The sequence below is a fragment of the Numida meleagris genome, chromosome 6 (genome assembly GCF_002078875.1).
Source record: "Numida meleagris isolate 19003 breed g44 Domestic line chromosome 6, NumMel1.0, whole genome shotgun sequence".
NCBI lineage: Eukaryota > Metazoa > Chordata > Aves > Galliformes > Numididae > Numida > Numida meleagris.
This window is the reverse complement of record NC_034414.1, coordinates 15437224-15454962: the sequence shown is the minus strand read 5'-3', so window position 1 is coordinate 15454962 and position 17739 is coordinate 15437224. Positions and strand designations below refer to the sequence as shown.

At 43.1% G+C, this 17739-nt stretch overlaps 1 protein-coding gene across 14 annotated transcripts in view; it reads left to right on the top strand.

Moving 5' to 3' along the window:
- TSPAN4 (tetraspanin 4) overlaps positions 1-17739 on the top strand; it is a 406942-nt gene that overhangs the window by 384112 nt on the left and 5091 nt on the right. For all 14 annotated transcript variants that reach the window (XM_021402766.1, XM_021402776.1, XM_021402775.1 and 11 more), the window contains 3 exons: positions 6097-6198; positions 13768-13899; positions 15364-15447. In XM_021402766.1, the coding sequence (XP_021258441.1) occupies positions 6097-6198; positions 13768-13899; positions 15364-15447 (318 nt within the window). The remainder of the gene's footprint in view (positions 1-6096; positions 6199-13767; positions 13900-15363; positions 15448-17739) is intronic.

Here is a 17739-nt window from a genome sequence, read left to right as displayed (position 1 = left end):
ATCCCTTAAAAAAGTTTGATTCCTGATGTAGGCTTTTGCAGTCACATTAGGAAATGGTAATTCATTAAGCCAGTGGCTTGCTGTGTTTCAGGAAGCAATTACAAAAACTGTTAAGTTGTGGAGGCACCTCACATCTGTGGAGGAATTGAGGAAGGGGGAATCTCTAGGAGCTGACTACAGAATCCTGGAGATGCTGTGTAGCACCAGTGACACTGGCAAGAAACGACTGCGTTGTACCTTGACTGCCAAACATCAACAGAACTCATGCAATGCCTTCTCCTTACCTCAGTTGTCTTTACAGTAAATTCCTATGACGATTTCTATTTATAGGCAGATGATGTAAGGAGGAATTCAGCACTGAAGAAAACACGTAGTGCTCTGAGCTTCTTGCTGTTGTAGACAGGCTTGGGGACATCTCATTTAAAACAAGCCTTGCCTGTTGGTACAATCAATCTCATCTCTTCTTAGCAGGCAAGAGGGCTCCTACAAATGACCTTATAGATTAGGTGCTTTCTGTTTACATTCGATTTCCCACTCCCTGCTATTTGTAGAGAATGATTATCAGGGCATTAAATTTAAAGTTTTGCCCGATGGGAAACTATTGGACATTTTGTCATTTCCTTGTGGCTTCTCCTACCCTGGTGGAGAGGCAGAGAGGCAGGGGAAGCAATCACCAGAAAGGTCAGGAATATTTACTTACCTATATTGAAACGCTGCCGAGTGGCTTTGGCCAGTGTGGGGGCTGGCTGGGTGGAATGTTTTGTTCATGATGTGGCAGGGAAGCACTGAGGCTTGAAATTAAAAGCCTCTTTTTACCTGCGCTTTAGCAGGCTGGGGTTGCCGCTGGCATCCTCTGTCTGGCCTTGGCCTAAAGGCTGTGCCAGAATACAAGTGATGTGCTGGCAGCAAGTTGAAAATGAGTTAATACCCAAGGCTCCTTTTTGGCCCTTCTTTTGGAGAGGAGTGCACAAACCCACCTCCCTTCTGTGTGCTGGGGCAGTGGAAAGGCTTAGGCTCTTCAGTATCGCTATGGCTTCAGCTTAATCAAAGACTTGTATCGTGCTAATTGTAAATATTGGTAAGACCTATGTTCTGCACAGATGCAACTTTCCTCTGTGCCCAAGAAGTTTTGCTCCAAAGCACTTCCTCCTTATCAGCAACAAAATTAGAGGACTGGGCTTCTCAGGGAGCAGTATTTGCCTTCCGTGTCATGCTTTAACAGTAAGCAGATAAACTCCAAAGCCTTTTATTTAGGCAGAGTGAGAGAAATTGCTACAGCTTAAGTAGCTATCTCAAGGGAATACAGATTGAGAGGAAACCACTTGTTAATTTGGCCTGAATTTATACACAACTTTATGAAAGGTGTTTAAGGGATGTTCTGCCACTGTTGTATTGTCGATGAGGCCGGCACAGATCCCTGCCCATTGCTCTCACTGCATCAGCTGCTTCCAGCCACTTTCCTGAGTTCTGCTGCAATTACTCTCCTGTCCTGCCACAGCTCTTCTCTCCCATTCAGATACTGACTGACCTCATTGCCTGGAACTCTCTGCACGTCACTTGTCTACCTTAGAGCAGTATGTGGGTTTTTAGGAATTTTAATAGTACAATGAGATATTTAACGGCCAAAATAGGGACCGATGGAAGTCAGTGGGAAAAATATTTGGGCTCGTTTCAGTGACCTTAGGTAAAGTGCTAGTCATGTGCATGCCCCACTGGCATGGGTTCTGCTGCACTGCTTTGTAATGAGTGGATTTCCACAGTAAGCAGCAGGACACAGTAAATTTCTGTTAGCAGAACCAATACTGAAATCTGATGATGCTGATAAACAGGAATATAACTCCAATGTGACTGAAGCCAGAAGTTGTAGGAATTTGCATGGAAATGGTGCCAGGTGGAAGCTCGCTCCTCTCATCATTTGCCTGATGAATCCCAAGGAGAAAATGAATTTTTCTCTGCTTCACTTCCAGATTGATAAAAGGTTCTTGCTGTCTAACCTTTCTATGGAAATCTCTGGTATTCTACATGACTAAAAATAGACAACTCATTTAGAGTAATGGTCTGCCTGCTGAGAGTTTTTTATTATGCTTCATTGTGCTCCTTTGGAAGAGATACACTTTGTGAAAGACATGGCTTGTGTATGGGAGAACACAGCAGATTCCAATTGCAGAATAGTTAACGTAGTACTTACAGTCCCTGTTTTGTGAGAGCTGTTTTGCCGGGCTGAGGACTGGTAGCACGGAGACAAACAAGAGAAGCTGACAGATTGGGGAATGCTGGGTGGGTTCATTTGCTAGCAGACTTGATGAATCACTCTGCTGCAGCTTTTCATTTTCAGAAAGATCACTTTCTGAAAAACTCAAATGGAAGGCAGAAGAAGAGACAGCTGGGGGTGTTTTGTGAGTTTCATTTAAATCAAATATACAATTACATCAGAGTAAAGATATATTTAAAAGTTCCTGCTATTAAAATATTTTGAGGAGCAAACAAAATCTAGGCTAACAGGAAACATAATTATCTGGAGGAGTGTTTGTCAGCCATGTTCCAAAAGTATGTGTTGAGTTTTGCTTAACCCTCTCTGGTCAAAACCGGTAGGACTCATGTCTGGAGCTTCAAGCAGCACTTTGGTTAGATAAGAAAATATATTTGTCTTACAACCTCATAGGCAGGTTGTTCAAGCAAAGGCTAGTGTGCTTTTAGTAGGAAGAACACATGTGAACAATGTATGAAACGTAGTCTGAATAAGAGTAGGAGGGTCCTGTTTAATGCGTGCGTTCTTAGAAGTCCAAGTCTGCTTCTGCATCGAGACTGACCAGTTGGTACACATGCATTAAGAGAAAGGGCTCTATGTAGCTGGCTAGAAGCAGAGGAGGCAGTAACAGTGTGGGATTTCATGCTGGCACCCCTGCTGCAGACACAAATGATAGCAGACCAAAGGCTGAGGGCCGTTTCCTTCCCTCCTAATGTGAAAGAGCTCAGCCCCTGTTGTGCTGCACAAGGTTGTGGCCAGGGCTCTGTGCTCAGGACAAGGGGTAACTCTCACATCCATTTTCTCACTGTACCAATTTTGTTGCATTTTCAAATCAGTGTTGGCAGTTTTTTCTTGTCTCGTGGGAACATCAGCATCCATAAGAGCTTTTGCAGGTCAAAATGTTTACCCTTGCTTCTGGATCCCCAGTGCAGTCAGAGAGGTGCAGAATTCATCCCTGCAAGCAGACCATACTGAGAGCTGGAAGAGTTATGGCATGGCCTCATTGGCTTGGCAGGGTGGAAAGCTTCAGGTGATGCTGAACAACCCTCTGACCCTAGCGTAAGCAAACAGGAGAGTGGGAGTGCTTTGAGGAGCAGCTCTTTGAAAAAGGTTTTAAATCAACTGCTCTTCAGAGAATGTGCTCTGTGGTGCATTTACAGCACATTGGTTAGCAGATCAGTTAGAAACAATCATAAAGGAGAACTATGTAAAATGCTACATTTGTAGTTGCTCAAACATAAAGCTATGTATATTTATATGTGTATGTATAAAACCCTGAAATTTTCAGATAGCTCCCCATGTCAGTGGACACAGATTAAAAAAGGAAAGAAATCAGGAGGTGCTGTTTCCCAACATCTGTGTGCCTGTCTCCTTCGAAGTTGCAACCAGTTGAGAGACTGCCTAGAGCTGAGGAAGGAAATGAGATAAAGGCATAGTGTGGGACTATAAAGCACTTGTATCCTCTTCTAAACAAGATTCAAACAAGCACTTATTTCTAAACCGACAAATAATAACAGTGGGTCATACAATGCACACAAACTGATGCTAAGGGCCTCGATGCTGTTGCTTTGAAATACTAGCAAGGGAACTCGTCATGTAACACCTGTTTTCTTGAGTAGCATTCTACTAAGTTTCTGAAATGTGGAAATCTGTTAGTAGTTGTGCAAGAATTTTATACTGTGAACACTCTTTGTGCCAGGAAAAGTGGTTAATTTTATGAGGAAGAGAGTGTTTTCTTTGTCTCTGCAGGTTGCTGATTAGTGAGTCTTCTGCAGGTAGAAAGGAAGAGCAGGAATGCCTGTAGAGGCAATCTAATCTACTGAGACCATGCTAAAGCACATACAAACTAACAAAACATTACTTTTGATCTTGAAGTACTTTATGAATGCTGATTGAAAGTTATTAAACATTATTGATCTCAAGCGGGGCATGAAGATTGCCTTAACAAGGGCAGCCTCTGAGCCCAGGTAAAAGGATTACCATGCTGAGGCACTGCATTGGTTTGCCAAGCAAAATTTGAGTGTGGAAATGCAAACTGCATGTTTTGCATCCTTCTGGTAGCATGCCACTTGCCTTTCAGAGAAGCATCGCTGTTTCATTTGACCTCTTCCCCCTTCTTCTAGATTAGTGGTGATGGGAACGGTAGGCTGATGCGTAGCTCTCTCACTTTGCAGGGCAGATCTAGTTAAGTGTGATAAATTAATATTCCAAGCAGAGCTTTTTCTTTTGTCTTCGAGGCAATAAATCCAATAGCTAGATATCTGCCCTCAGCCATGCTGTTCCTCTTCACCTGTCCCTTTCTGAATTTGTTTTTCAACAGTCAATTTATCTCAGTACCTCTGTAGGACACTAACTACATTTCCAAGCTTCTCTCAAACTAACGGCACAACTGTCCATCCTAATAGATGGTTCTGCTTGAGACCACAGTAGGTCCAGTCAAGGCACAAGAATGTACACTGAGGGTATATGAAGAGCTGAAACCCAGTTCAGTCTAATTCTTAAATGAAGACTAGGAATCCCATGCGCATATAAGCTTATCATTTGTTGCCTGTAATTTTCTCAACTAACCTCAAGCTTAATGATAGCTCTCAGCTTTGCTTTTCTTTTCTAATTAATGTTCCAGTGAGTGTGTATAACCTCTGCATAAAATCAGAAGCAGCTTACACAATAATTGCAGTGGTAGCACAGCACCTAATGTTCAAGGTAGTCATCCATGAGACGATATTTGTTTGACTGTCAAGGTGTTGACAGTAAGTGGTAGCTTTTCCTTGTACTGTCCTAAAGCTGTATGTTATTGGTGGCTTGTCTTGGTTGTAGTTAACTTCTAGGAAGGAAATGAAAGAACTGAAGAGAACGAGCATAACCTGTACACATACAAGCAGAGATTTTTTGGATATGATGACCTTTTGAAGCCATAGTTTGTTGTGGAGTCATGTTGTTGAGTAACTTACATTTACCCTTGTAATTGAGGAACATGACGTTTACCCCCCCATAATAGTGAAAGTGGTTCAGAATTCTGTTTTACACTGTGGGAAATGCTTTGCATCCACTTTTTTTTTTTCCTGGAGCAAACAAAACCAGTTCTGACCAAAGAATGTAGATGGAAAATCCTTGTGTATGGTAGAAGCAGAACAGCTTTATGCCCTTTGTTAACTCCAAATGACCATTGGTTTCATTTTAGATACCCTTAGCTGAAGTGGCTGCTGTCTGAGGAACATTCAAGTAAAGAATCCATTATGTGTCTGCTGTCTGGAATGGAAGAGTATGCATTAACTTAGACTGTCCCCATGAAGCAAATAGTCCATTTGTTTTATCATTTTCACTGTTGCAGCAAAAAGATCTGAGTGGCACTGTATTTTTCAGTTGAATTTATAGCAGACTGATGGAGAAGGGACAGGTCTGCCTCTCCTTCCTGCCATAACTCTGCTGTCCATCAGGCCACCAGCACTGGGAAGCACCCAGTGGAACAGGGAAGGGAGAATGTATGGGCATATTTGAGCAGTGCTACTCAATGCTTTTCATTTCCAGCAGAAATATCAGGTTAAACTGTGAATATCCGTGTATTATTTACTTCCTCTCTATAGCACTTCGGTGATTAAATGAGAAGGGAAAACATGTTCTGGAGGTCTGCAATGGAAAACATGAGTATTAACTCCAAATAGGAGCTCGTCATGTTCTCTTGAAAACTCAGATACCTGTAATAGATACCAGCTATACAGGAGAAAGGCCAGTTAGCTTTTTATTTGTTTCAGTATCTGATTCTTGTCTGATATCTCCCTGTTGCTGCACTTTGATTTTGAAGTGTTGTACTCAGCAAACCTTGAGTTTTGTGTCTTTTGTTGTTTTAGATTGACAAGTATGCTCAGCGGGATCTGAAGAAAGGGCTTCGTTTGTATGGGACAGATGGAAATATTGGCCTAACTAATGCATGGAGCATCATTCAAACAGATGTAAGTCTGATTTATTTATTTATTTTCCCTTCCTCTTTACCCTCTGGGTTCTGAAACAGCATATTCTGTGTGTGAACCTAATTAAACCCCTAGATCCCACGCCAACCTCTTCCTCCCATCCAATGAGTGCATTAGCAACTAAAATGCTTTTTGTTGCAAATGGTGATTTTATTTATTTCTCTTTGGCTGGGACAGCTTATTTCTGTTAAATATTTATATTGTGTTGACACCTAAATACCACTTTGATTGCTGTGCAGAGGGTAGAGGAGATGGTTAAACAGGAAACTTTCTCCTTAAAGTTGAATTGATAACTGATATTGGAGTGAACAATGATAGCATGATAACAAACACCTCAAATACAATTCATTTCTGCCTTGTCTCCTTTTACAGCTATTGTAGTTAAAATGGAAACTGTCCATGGTGTTTGCAACCTCCTCCTACAGTCAGTACGTTTTCTTTCCCAGCAGAATTCAGTCATTCTCCATCACAGATGGGCTGGGAACACTTTTTGCTGTGTTGCCACCGCTGTCGCATCCTTCCAATTCTCTGACAACACTCTGCCAGTGTTTGTCTCACAAGGCTAAGCTCAACTCCGTAGCTGGCTTTTTCCTTTTGTCCTTGTCTGGCTTGCTGAGGAAATGCCATCACTTGTAGTCCAGGTTTATTAGCTCTGTCCTTCTCTTTTCATATTTGGTACAATTATCACTCATGGGTATTGTCTTTCTGATCTGAGCAAGCCTCCTTGAATGAAGAATGTGCTTCAGTTTTTCTTCAGCTTTAGGAAAAAGCACCCATGCTGCCTTGGTTTCTCTTTGAAAATCTTGTGTAGCTTTCTCAGAGCTTCTCCTTCCAGAGGTGCTAATACGGTACAGACATGCAGGGCTAAGTCTTGCCTCTGATGTCTTAAACAACCTCCGCCCATGCTTCCAAGGTTATACAAACCACTCAAGGTGATGGATGGGAACCTATCACGTTCTGGTGCAATAAACCCACTCGTTTACCCTTTACTGAAATCCTGAACTGCACATCTTTCAGTCTGATGGTGCTGAAGATTCACAAGTGCTCTTCTGTCCAATATCAGATAACAGGAGTCTGCAGTCTGCCAAGGAAGGGTTTGGGAAGTTAAATGTTCAGGGTCACTACCAGAAGCAAGGCATTATTGGTTTGCTCATCTATGTGTATCTTTTGGGGCTGTATGTCCTGTCTGCATTGAGTGCAGCAGAGTGGCTGTGTATGAAATTCTTAAAGCAGCTCAGATCCAGCAAGTAAGCTTTCTCATCCTGCATCCCAGCAATTGTATGTGTAAGGTCTCTTTGTTAATCATTAAAGGGACTCAGCATTTTGCAAAACGTGGTCATCTTTTTCTCTTCCAATACTATGATTGGATAGGAGAAGGTTTGAACTGCTGACAAGACAAATGTGTTTTGAAGTGCCAGGCCAACAGTGAGCCATATGAAATGCAGAAAAAATGTTTAATATAATTGATTATTTCAAACAAAATACAGAAGCTCTACTCCTACCTTTATTATGTGGTAAAATTTACTAAGATATTTGAAGGAGATATTATTCTGGTTTCAGCAATACACCAAAGAGGTGTTAAAAGTTCATGTGTAAGGTGGGGGAAAAGGCATTATGTGGAGGATTTATGGGACATAAAACCCATGCTGCTGCTTCCTTTCTGTAGAATAGGTGTATCAATATGTACAGGTATGCCTAGTTCTCCTGAGTTTTTTCCAGATGTTCACAAACTGAACAGGATTCAGAAAAGTTGCACCAGGATAATCAGAACTTTGGAAATGTACTTTGTGGTGAGAAATTCAAAAAGCTTTCTATAACCAGCAAAAGATGAAGTAGTGACTTGCTTGCAGTTCTTAAAGAGAGCAGGAAGGGAAATGGTTTTTGAAAGCAGAGGACGCTGCTATTGATCTGAGAGCTAAAACCGTACGATAGAAATATTTGATGGTAAGATGCCATTGCACAGCAGGATGCTGGATCCTCCTCTGAGGTGTGTACAGGGTTTTTTCTGAAAGAAACTGTCTTGTCCACTGACAAGGTTGGGCTTGATGGTCTGTGGTGTACGTATTGCTGCAGACGATGCTAGATCATTTTAATGGTTCCTTTGGCCTTGAAACTTATCAGTGTGTAAGGGGGGGTCTCCTGAGTTTCAGATGTCAGCTAGTTCTTGGGAGCCCAGAAGATGACAGGGAAGTGCCACCAACAGTCATGGTACATTGCTCTTTCCTAATGTGGCAACTTTGAAATTCCCACGCACTGTCTTGACAGTTCTGCAGCGTTAAAGTCAGCATGCTCCCAGGGCTGGGCACTGAGGACGAAAGCAAAAAGCTCCCAGAGATCCATATTTGCTGCTCTGCGTAGGAGTATTTCACGTGTATCTTTCTAAAGTATTTAGAAATAGACTATTGCGGTGGTGCAGTGAAGGCAATCCCCGCATGGTTAATTATGTAAAGCACTTTACACTTGAATAGCTCTATGTAAATGCCAAGTATTATTTTTTGTGTTCAGTAGTAATCGTTACCCCTTACACTGCTAATCAGTAGAGTGTAATCACCGATAGGAGCATTAGGAGCATACAGGGGACTTCAGGAAGGGAAGGTCCCAGCCCAGAAGCGCTGTTTTCATTCTGGCTCCTGAAAGACAGCTCCCAAAAACCCCACACTAGAATTAATTGTGTTGCTGTGCAGGAGAATGTCTCAACACGGATTCTTTTAACGGGCCCAGTAGACATCAGTCATTGGTTGAGCTATGGGCTGTGTGTGTCTGTGGATAGCATCACAACAGGAGTGTCAGAAAAAAGTAAAATAAAACATGACAGTAGCAGAACCCACGGTCCTCCCTTGCCCCCCAGCACTGACACTTCTTTCTTTGCAAAGTTATGATTCTGAGTTTGAGCAGAAGGATGGCACCGTGGTGAAAGCACTCAGACACAGGGAGCCTTAACTTCTTCAGGCATCCTCCTGGTAGCTTAGAGACCATCCCCTCCTGTGTATGGCAGCTTCCCCATAAAGAAGGGGAACCACATGCAGCAGGTGGCATTCGGTTTCTGTGGGAACGGCTGATCACAGTTAGAGAGTATGGCTATCCAGTGCGAACACAGGCACTTGTGAATGGTGATTCTTGTGTTTCTTCTGGGTTCTGGCTTTCTGTTGTTTCCCCTCTTTTGGAGGCCTTTCTTCACTGAAGCCTTTGTGCTTTAAGCAGCTGTTTTCCCTTTTTAACAGAAGGATACAAATCGTAAGGAACTGGGAACAAGGGAAAAGCGAGGTCCCACAGGCCCAGGTGTAAGGAGGACTACTGGTTTGGCTCTGTTCCGATTACCAGTGAAGGAGTGGGACTCACCCACACACGTGCAGTGCATGTTAGAAGGAAAACGCTAGACTCATTCTGCAGCACTGCTCAGCCTTTTGGTCAGGGAGCCGTTTCAAATTGGAACACTGTATTGATTTCTTTTTAATACCTTCAGCTTGCCAAACTCACGGCCTTTCTCAATGGATTTTCAAACCGTAAAAGAATGTGACACACGAGCAGGTGACTTTTGCACGTCGTGACTGAAGACCACTAGAAGCATACCAATTTTTTTTTAAAACGTGACTGAAATTTAGATAGTTTGGGATGTAAGTTACGCTGATCTGCATTATGCTCTTCACCAGCCAGGACTAGGTGAAGTTACAGGTGGAGATCATTAGGAAACGAGAAACAGGCATTAATTTTTAAAATGTTGCTTCATCCTGACACTTTTTTGATCAATATTGGAACAGTTCTCCTTTTAACTAACCAGGCAGTAATTTGAGAAGCATGTAGGAAAAGCATTAGCTTCACTGAAGTGAGCAAATTCAGCTCGCTTTTATTGCTGTGTGATGCCTTTCATGTCTATTTAGACCGCTGTAACTGAGAACAAAATTTGACCCAATCTCCCTCCACCCTGTTCAATGTTAGATCAAAACACACTGTGGGATAACAGCTGAAGTAATCCCAGAAATCCATTAAACATTATATGATTTCAAATTGTAATTATCCTTATTCATTACTTTTTACAGTGATGGAGGAAGAGGGCACCCTACCCTGTCCCTGCTGCTCTGTCACATTCACGAAACCAATCAGTAATTGCTAAAATTGGACCGAGGCAGGGACTGGGTGTCCGCGTGGTCACGTTTATTCATTCATTTTAACAACCCTGTCCCAACCTGTCCGCTCTTGTGAGATATTGGCAGAAAAAAAAAAAAAAAAAAGGCCTATTTAGTATTTAATACCAGTAAAATCCATACTGTAATCTGTCTCTTTATATTTCCACTGCAGTAAGTTGGAAATATTGTGCTTAACGTTAATTCCTGGCCCTAGGTATCCCAAGCAGTAATTGCTGATTAACACAAAAATAGAGCTATCTGCAGGCAGCGTTGCATTCCATAAGTGCAGCACAGAGACCGGAGCGCCGCTGGATGCAGTTTGGGTGGGAAAAACACCGCAGCAGCACGTTGGGCTGAGCGGCCCCGTGTGTCCTGAGTGCTTGGGAACCAGTGCGCCACTTCAGAGCCCCCCGTAATCAATACAGAGGGGTGAGCGATGCCTCTTTAAAAAGGAGGAAAAAAATGTCCTTTGATATCTCAGGAGAAAGAACCTCCCCCGTGAAACAAACAGCAGTGTTTCATCAGTATTCCTGGAAACGTTCAGCAGCAGGAGGCTGGATACACGGCGGCATTTGACAAGTTTTTTGCTTGGTTCAGAGAGAGTGTAGCGTGTGTGTGTGTGTCCTAATCGACTGTCACCTTGTGCCGTAAGTACCTGCATTTCTTCATGCGGATGTGCACAATTACATCTAATTACACATGCTCTATCACAGCTACAAGCCCCGGCATCAAATGATGTGAAGTGCCCGAGTTAAGGTGTCTTAAAGTTACTGCTGTTTTCAAGACAGTATCTGACATTTTCTAAAAATTGCCCCTTGTTAAAGTGTCTCACCCTAGTTACACTGAAATAAGCACAATAGTTTGTAATTGCATTTTAGGCTTCTGGCTGGATCTCGATCTGTACTGGTGACCCACTCAAACCCACTCCAACTTGTTTCCTTGTTCTTGCCTCTTACTTGACCTACTGCCATGGGTCAGTGCCTCTGCTCCCTGCAGATACTGTTCACCTGACCTCGTCTTCACTGAATAGTGCTTGCTTGCCCGAATGCTCTCCAGTTTCTGCAGTGTTAGTACTCTGTTTTAGGATTCTGCATGAGCCACTGTTTAATTCCATCCTTTCTTTGTTTTCCAAGGGCATGACATCTCCTTCGATGTGTTATTATTATTTCTTCCAGTACCACGACCCTTGTGCAACTTCCTTCCGTTTCTCACCCTTGATCTCTTCTTAGCCCTTTCTCCCCTTGCTGGGACTGCCTTATTTGTCAGCAGTGGCAGGTAAATAGCAATATTAAATCCTCTGCTGTTATACATTGCACGGAGGACCTACACTGGCACGGAACGGGTGACCAAGACTAGGCCAGATTTGTCTCTGCCCCTCCTACTTCCACCCTACTGGAAAGTTTGACGCTGTTTGGAATCCCAATCCTAGACCTCACCGTGGTCTGCTTTGCAGGCCCCATAGGAACAGTTGTTCTCAACTCCTTCAGCTGAGCTGCAAACCTACAAAACCTACACTTTGTTGCCTTAGCCTGTCAGACTTTGACACTCTCATCCATAAAAATTATGGGGAGAAGGGGTTTAGTTCCGATCCGTGCAAACTCGTGTCGCTTGTGTTTGGCCAGAACGTCACTGAAATGCCTCAGACCTCACTGTTTCACTCTCTGCATCATGTATGAGCCACATTTTCAAGGCTGGCTTGAAAGACAAGCTGTCTGTCACTTACATCTATCCGAGGAGTTGATGGATCGCTAATGATGACAGCCTGTGAGACCTTCTAGTGAGATTTGCAGATAAACCTACTCTTCAAACCAAACATGTGGCTTGTGTTCCATACTGCTTCTGTCTGCTTTTGGGACCTCTCACTCATGAACTGCTGCCTTGTGTGCAGGAACGTAAAGGAAAAAAAAAGTCACAAACTTTTTTTTCCCCCCTTTTCAGTCATTTTGTAGAAAATGCAGCTTGGAAATGTTTCATTTCTGAGCTTACAAGCTAAGGATTGATTTCTGCCACGGACCGAATCTGAATTCTGAGCAGAACCTTAGGGAGGTGCTACTCTGGGAGAAATTTCTGAGTTTTGTTTGTTTGGCAGAAAAAAACACAGCACTGTGAGCACTGGAATGGCTCTATTGTCGGCCACATTCTGCCAGGGCTTGAAGCTACGTGGGATGAGCAAGGCAGCGTGTGACACCTCTGCCCTCTGTTGGTCTTGAATGGCAGCTGTGGTGCGTGCAGCGACCAGCCCACGCAGCCCTCCGTGCCCACCAACCCTATTATTTCGGAGGGAAAACTCTCACTGGGACAGTGTAAATACCAGGGTCTGAATTAGGTCCTAAGTTCTGATGATGCAAAACTCGGCGTGATGATGCGTCATCAGAAATGGGAGGAGCAGGTTGTGTATGGAAGTGAAAAATACTGGACAGGCTCAGAAACAATCTGGTTTAAAAATAAGACCTTGGCAAGTTGTTTCACAGCCACGTAGGTTGCTGGCATAGCCTTGAAAAAGTGTGACACACTGCCCGTAGCTGAGAGTTTTGCAGCCCCATGCCTGTAAAGCCGTGCAGGCTGCCTTGTTTCACTCATTAGAACAAGTGCTGAAGTGCCTCAATACCTACACGTTCATACATCTGAGTTAGCACAGGAGTGCCAGATGGTGCATATATCCACATGCTAATGATCCTCACTTGTTTTGTATCACAGGCACGTTGCAGTTCCCACAGGGGAAGATGGTCACAGAGCCATTCCCTGTGCTGTTACGTACATTTCCTGCGCTTGCATCCCACCACGCCAATGTAACAAGCCTTGTGATTTAGCACTGATGTGGTCATTGTACATTGCATCACTGCGTGAACTCTTAAAGTCCCATTACTTAGCAACATCAAATAGCGACATTAAGGAGCTGCACCAGAGAGAAGAGTTGGAAATAAATCTTTTACTGAGTCGCAAAGATGTTCAGAGATGATCAGCACAGAGAGAAGTTTGCCTCATTAACTTAAATCATGATTTTAGAAGTAGTATGCAGTACAGATCACACTGCCTTTACCTCCTGGATGCTGCATCTGTGTCCTAAATATTTTTTTTCCTGTCAACAAGATACAAATGATCATAATAATCCTACACAGTCACTCTTAACCTTGTTACCTGGCTGGCATTGTCTTGCTTCAGCTCCTGCAGCGTCCTGCCACTGCAAATAGGGCTTTTGCTTCTTGTCTCCACATTAGCTACATTAGTCTCTGTAGGTAAAGCTGAGGAAATACTACATTCCTTCAAAATTTCAAGCCCCTGCTGGTGTAATCAAGTGTAATTCAGTGCACTGAATGAGGTCCGGTTTGTATCCAACAAGAGGCACGGAAGATTTTCCCATTGCCTGAGAACGAGCAGGCACCAGTGACAGATCATCCTGACGGTATTGCCTTGGTTCTTCTTCCAGTTCAGATGCTGTGGAGTCTCCAACTACACCGACTGGTTTGAGGTGTACAACACAACCCGGGTGCCGGACTCCTGCTGCCTGGAATTCAGCGAGAACTGTGGGCTCCATTCCCCAGGGACCTGGTGGAAAGCGGTGGGTGGCTCTCCAGTAGCTCAGCAGCCTCCGTACGCACCGGGCAAAGGGGAGGCAGGCAGGCGGCTGCAGGGTGATGCAGATGATAAGGTGGTGGTGTAACCTTGATCGTCTCTGAGCAGGAAGGCTTACGCTGAGCTGTGGCTTTTCACCTCCAGTGAAACTGTCCGTTTAAATACTTCATAGGAGCGGAAGGCTTTCTGAGCTGTTGTTTCACATTGCAGATAAATACCTTCACTGATCAGGAGCACAGCCTAGCTAGATTAAGCTGGAAAAGGACGGGATCATCTTTGTTCACGTCCACCTACTGGATTAAGTTAAAGACAAATGGCTGCCCACACCTAGCACAGGCCTTAGAGCAGCACTGCCATAGCAGTAGCTTTGTGTGGCCTAAGAAGTCACGTGGCAAGGCGAGCAGGTGAGCCTAAGGTGTGAAGCTGATGAAGTGGAATTATAGTGAAGTTTTGCTAGCTCTAATGGTTTGCAAAGAAAGAAAGTACAAAGTGTCTTGGCTGTTTTTCAGTGGGATTTCGGGCACGTGGATTGACAGTGGTAGAGGCTGAGTTGCAACCAAACACGGCTCCAAGTCAGATTATGAATTGAAGGACTCAAAAGTTTTTATCGCATTTTATTCAGGGTACCGAGATGATCAGTGCAGGTTAACCAGGCTAAAACCACATCATTTGGTAGGCTTTAATCCTTGATGCATGCCGTGAAAGCCACTAACTGAAGGGAGAACGCTCTTGCCCAGGTACGTTTACAGGGCACAGGGCACAACTTCTGTGCAAGGTTGTCTTACAGAGGCAGAGCATGTTATTTAAAGAAAGGTTTCACTTAGGCCAATTCCAATCCCACCAGACCAGGCCAAAAACATGAGGTTACAGCTGTTGCAGAATTTAAGGCAAAAATAAAACAAGAGAGGAACACCCATACTGCAATTTAAACTGATGGAAAACGGTAAGAAATCGGCCGCGTGCAACAGGAGAGGCTGCTGAACAGCTCTCTCTGGAACCTTTATTTAGATAAATGTATAATATAATGTATATTATATATATGTACATATACATATAATATGTAAATATGTGCGTATGTGTATATATATTTTTATTATTTGCACTACCACGATGAACTTTTCCTGAAACATGGAGGAAAAAATGGAAGGCTCATTCTAAAATTCTAACTGCTTTTAGCAGGGTTTTAGAGGGCAAAGGTGCCCCGAATCCAGCGCTTGCTTTTTTTTAATTACTGACCCAGTTTGTATGGAACAGTGCTGGTGCAGCAGTTAGGAGGGGGCATTACAGTCAGTGCTCCACGCTCCAGCTTTAAGCCAGAAAAGCGCTGTATTCGCTCCAGTACTGACATGAAGAAGCAGTGTTCCCAGCAGCTTTGTGTGATCTGGCTGTATATTCCCAGGGGAGTACAGCAGTGTGTTTATGGCTAATACAATATTCTGTTTTATTCCAGCCTTGCTACGAAACAGTGAAAATATGGCTCCAGGAAAACTTACTAGCAGTGGGGATCTTTGGATTGTGCACAGTTCTGGTGCAGGTACACTTTAATACTGATTTGCAAACCCTAAGTACTCAGAACTAAACAAGCAGACAAATTCTGCCCAATACTAACTAAATAATTCCAAATTTTGCATGTTAGACTAAGACTCTGAGAGACTTAACTCTGTCTCTTATGTTTTCTTTCTGTTACAATACTGAGCATGAGATACAGGACTGGGAATACTGCCCACATTTCCTGCGTTATAAGGCACTGTAAAGAGCAGTCACTTTACCAAGTGGTTTATCTTAATTTAATGAAGAGGTAGTTCACAACATCCTAAGACAGAATCCTAATCATGGTGGAGTGCATTGTCTTTGAGTACCAGTGTTTGTCCAGTAATTTAGCCTGAATATCTAATGTCAAAATAGCCTAAAGGTAGCTTAAGTCTTCAAGCCCATTCCAAGTCCCAGGGTAAGTTCTAAGTTTAGGTGTTGTTACCATAATTCCACCTTCCCAATAAAACCATGCTCCTTTTCAATTAATATCAGTGAAAGGAGGCAAGACTGGCACGGAGTTGTCAGTAAGATTTTTTTCTTGCAGTTATTTCCAGCCTAATTTTGGTTGCAGAAGGGTCAGTCATCAAGGCAGATTTTCTGACTTTTAAGTCTATGCATCATCAATCCAGCTGGTGGTGATTCTGGCCCCAGTGCAGCCACGCTGGTACAACCCTTAGCCTGAAGAAACATATGTGAAGGCTGCACTAGAACTCTGGCACTTACAGCTGTATGTCAGCCCCCTATAGCGTAAGGTCCCACTCCAGAACACGCTGAAGACAGAATTTAGTTTCCAGTTGTACCTCTCTCTCACACTCAACATATGAGCAGAAAGGATGGCATCGCTAAGCTCATGCCACGTACCTCCGAATTAACTCGTTTTAAATTTTGCATGGTATACTACTGGAGCAGCAAGAGAGAATCTGGGATCAGAATTCAGCTTGTGCTCTTTCTAATGTTGGATTAAGCAGAATTACATGTATATTACTTTCTCATAAGTCGTGGCTGCAGCGTATCAGTGCAAGTGCCTGACTCCTTGTAGGCCCAAATTCAGTAGAGTTTTAGTTTGTTTTCCAATATTGTAAGCAGATATGCTTAAGAAACAGGTAAGTGCATGCAGCTATGTCATATGGCAGAGAGACAATATAAGAAGATTCTGTTGTTAACATGTTACCACATTTAAAAATGGCTTTTGAGCATATACCCAGCGTTTAGAGGGAATCTTTAAAAGATGCATGAAAACTCAGCAGACCGCGGACGTTTCCTTCCTGCTGACCTTGATTATATTGAAGGTATTTAAGAGCAAATATCAGCTTTCTGACAAACAGGAGTGACTAAATGGGAGAAAACATTTCAGACGATTTTAAAATGCTAATTAATATTGCCAGCAAGTGCTGTGAAAATACAGAGAAAATACCTCAGAACAGAAAAGCTTCCATCAAAGTCTGTCCTGAGCTGCACCGTGTGATTGAATCTAACTGATGATGAAAGACTTGATCCACTGTCACCTAACATGAACTGAGCTCCCTCTATTGTTGCTGTTATGTGGTTGATATTGTCCTAAGTATGTGACAGCTTTTGTTTTTCATGTTAATGATATATTATAGTTAGAAGCACACCACGACACTTGAAGGACGTACAGCAGACGTGGCAGGAGAATGTTCTTCAGTCATGCATGCTAGCAATTGTAAAACACAGTCAGCCACTCAGGTTTTATTGCACAGCTGTCTCTGAAGGTGTTCCTTTACTGGGAAATAGAAGGCAGTGTTCTAGGGGCTACTTCCAAAAGGCATATGCTTATAGAACAACAGCTAATCAACGCCTCACTGTCATATTTCACTTATTTCATGTTCATGGGCAATGAAGAAGATAAACAACTACGTAACCTTTTTTTGTTGTTTATTTATGAAGTAGCATGGGCATAATTCATGTTCTTTCAAGAATACGCATCGATGGAATCTACCACTTATGGAAGCCCTAACATTTAAGTGGTCAAATTAATTAGGTGTTTAAAATAGAACTCACACCAGAAAATTCTACCAGGCAAATCCTTATCTCAATGAACTTGTACAACAGTGTTGCAAAGGAACAGCAATAACCAATTAGTACAAGTAAGTACTTTAAACAGAAGGAGAACAGGATTGTCTTTCTCGTCCCCTTTTCGGAGGAATTACTCTTCCAGAGGCAACGCAGCAGGTCAGCAGTCAGGCTGGGAGAACGACTGCCACCTCTGCCTGCTGCTTCTCTTGAACAGCCTGAGCAGAAGGAAAGACACATACATTGCTGATGAGCCACT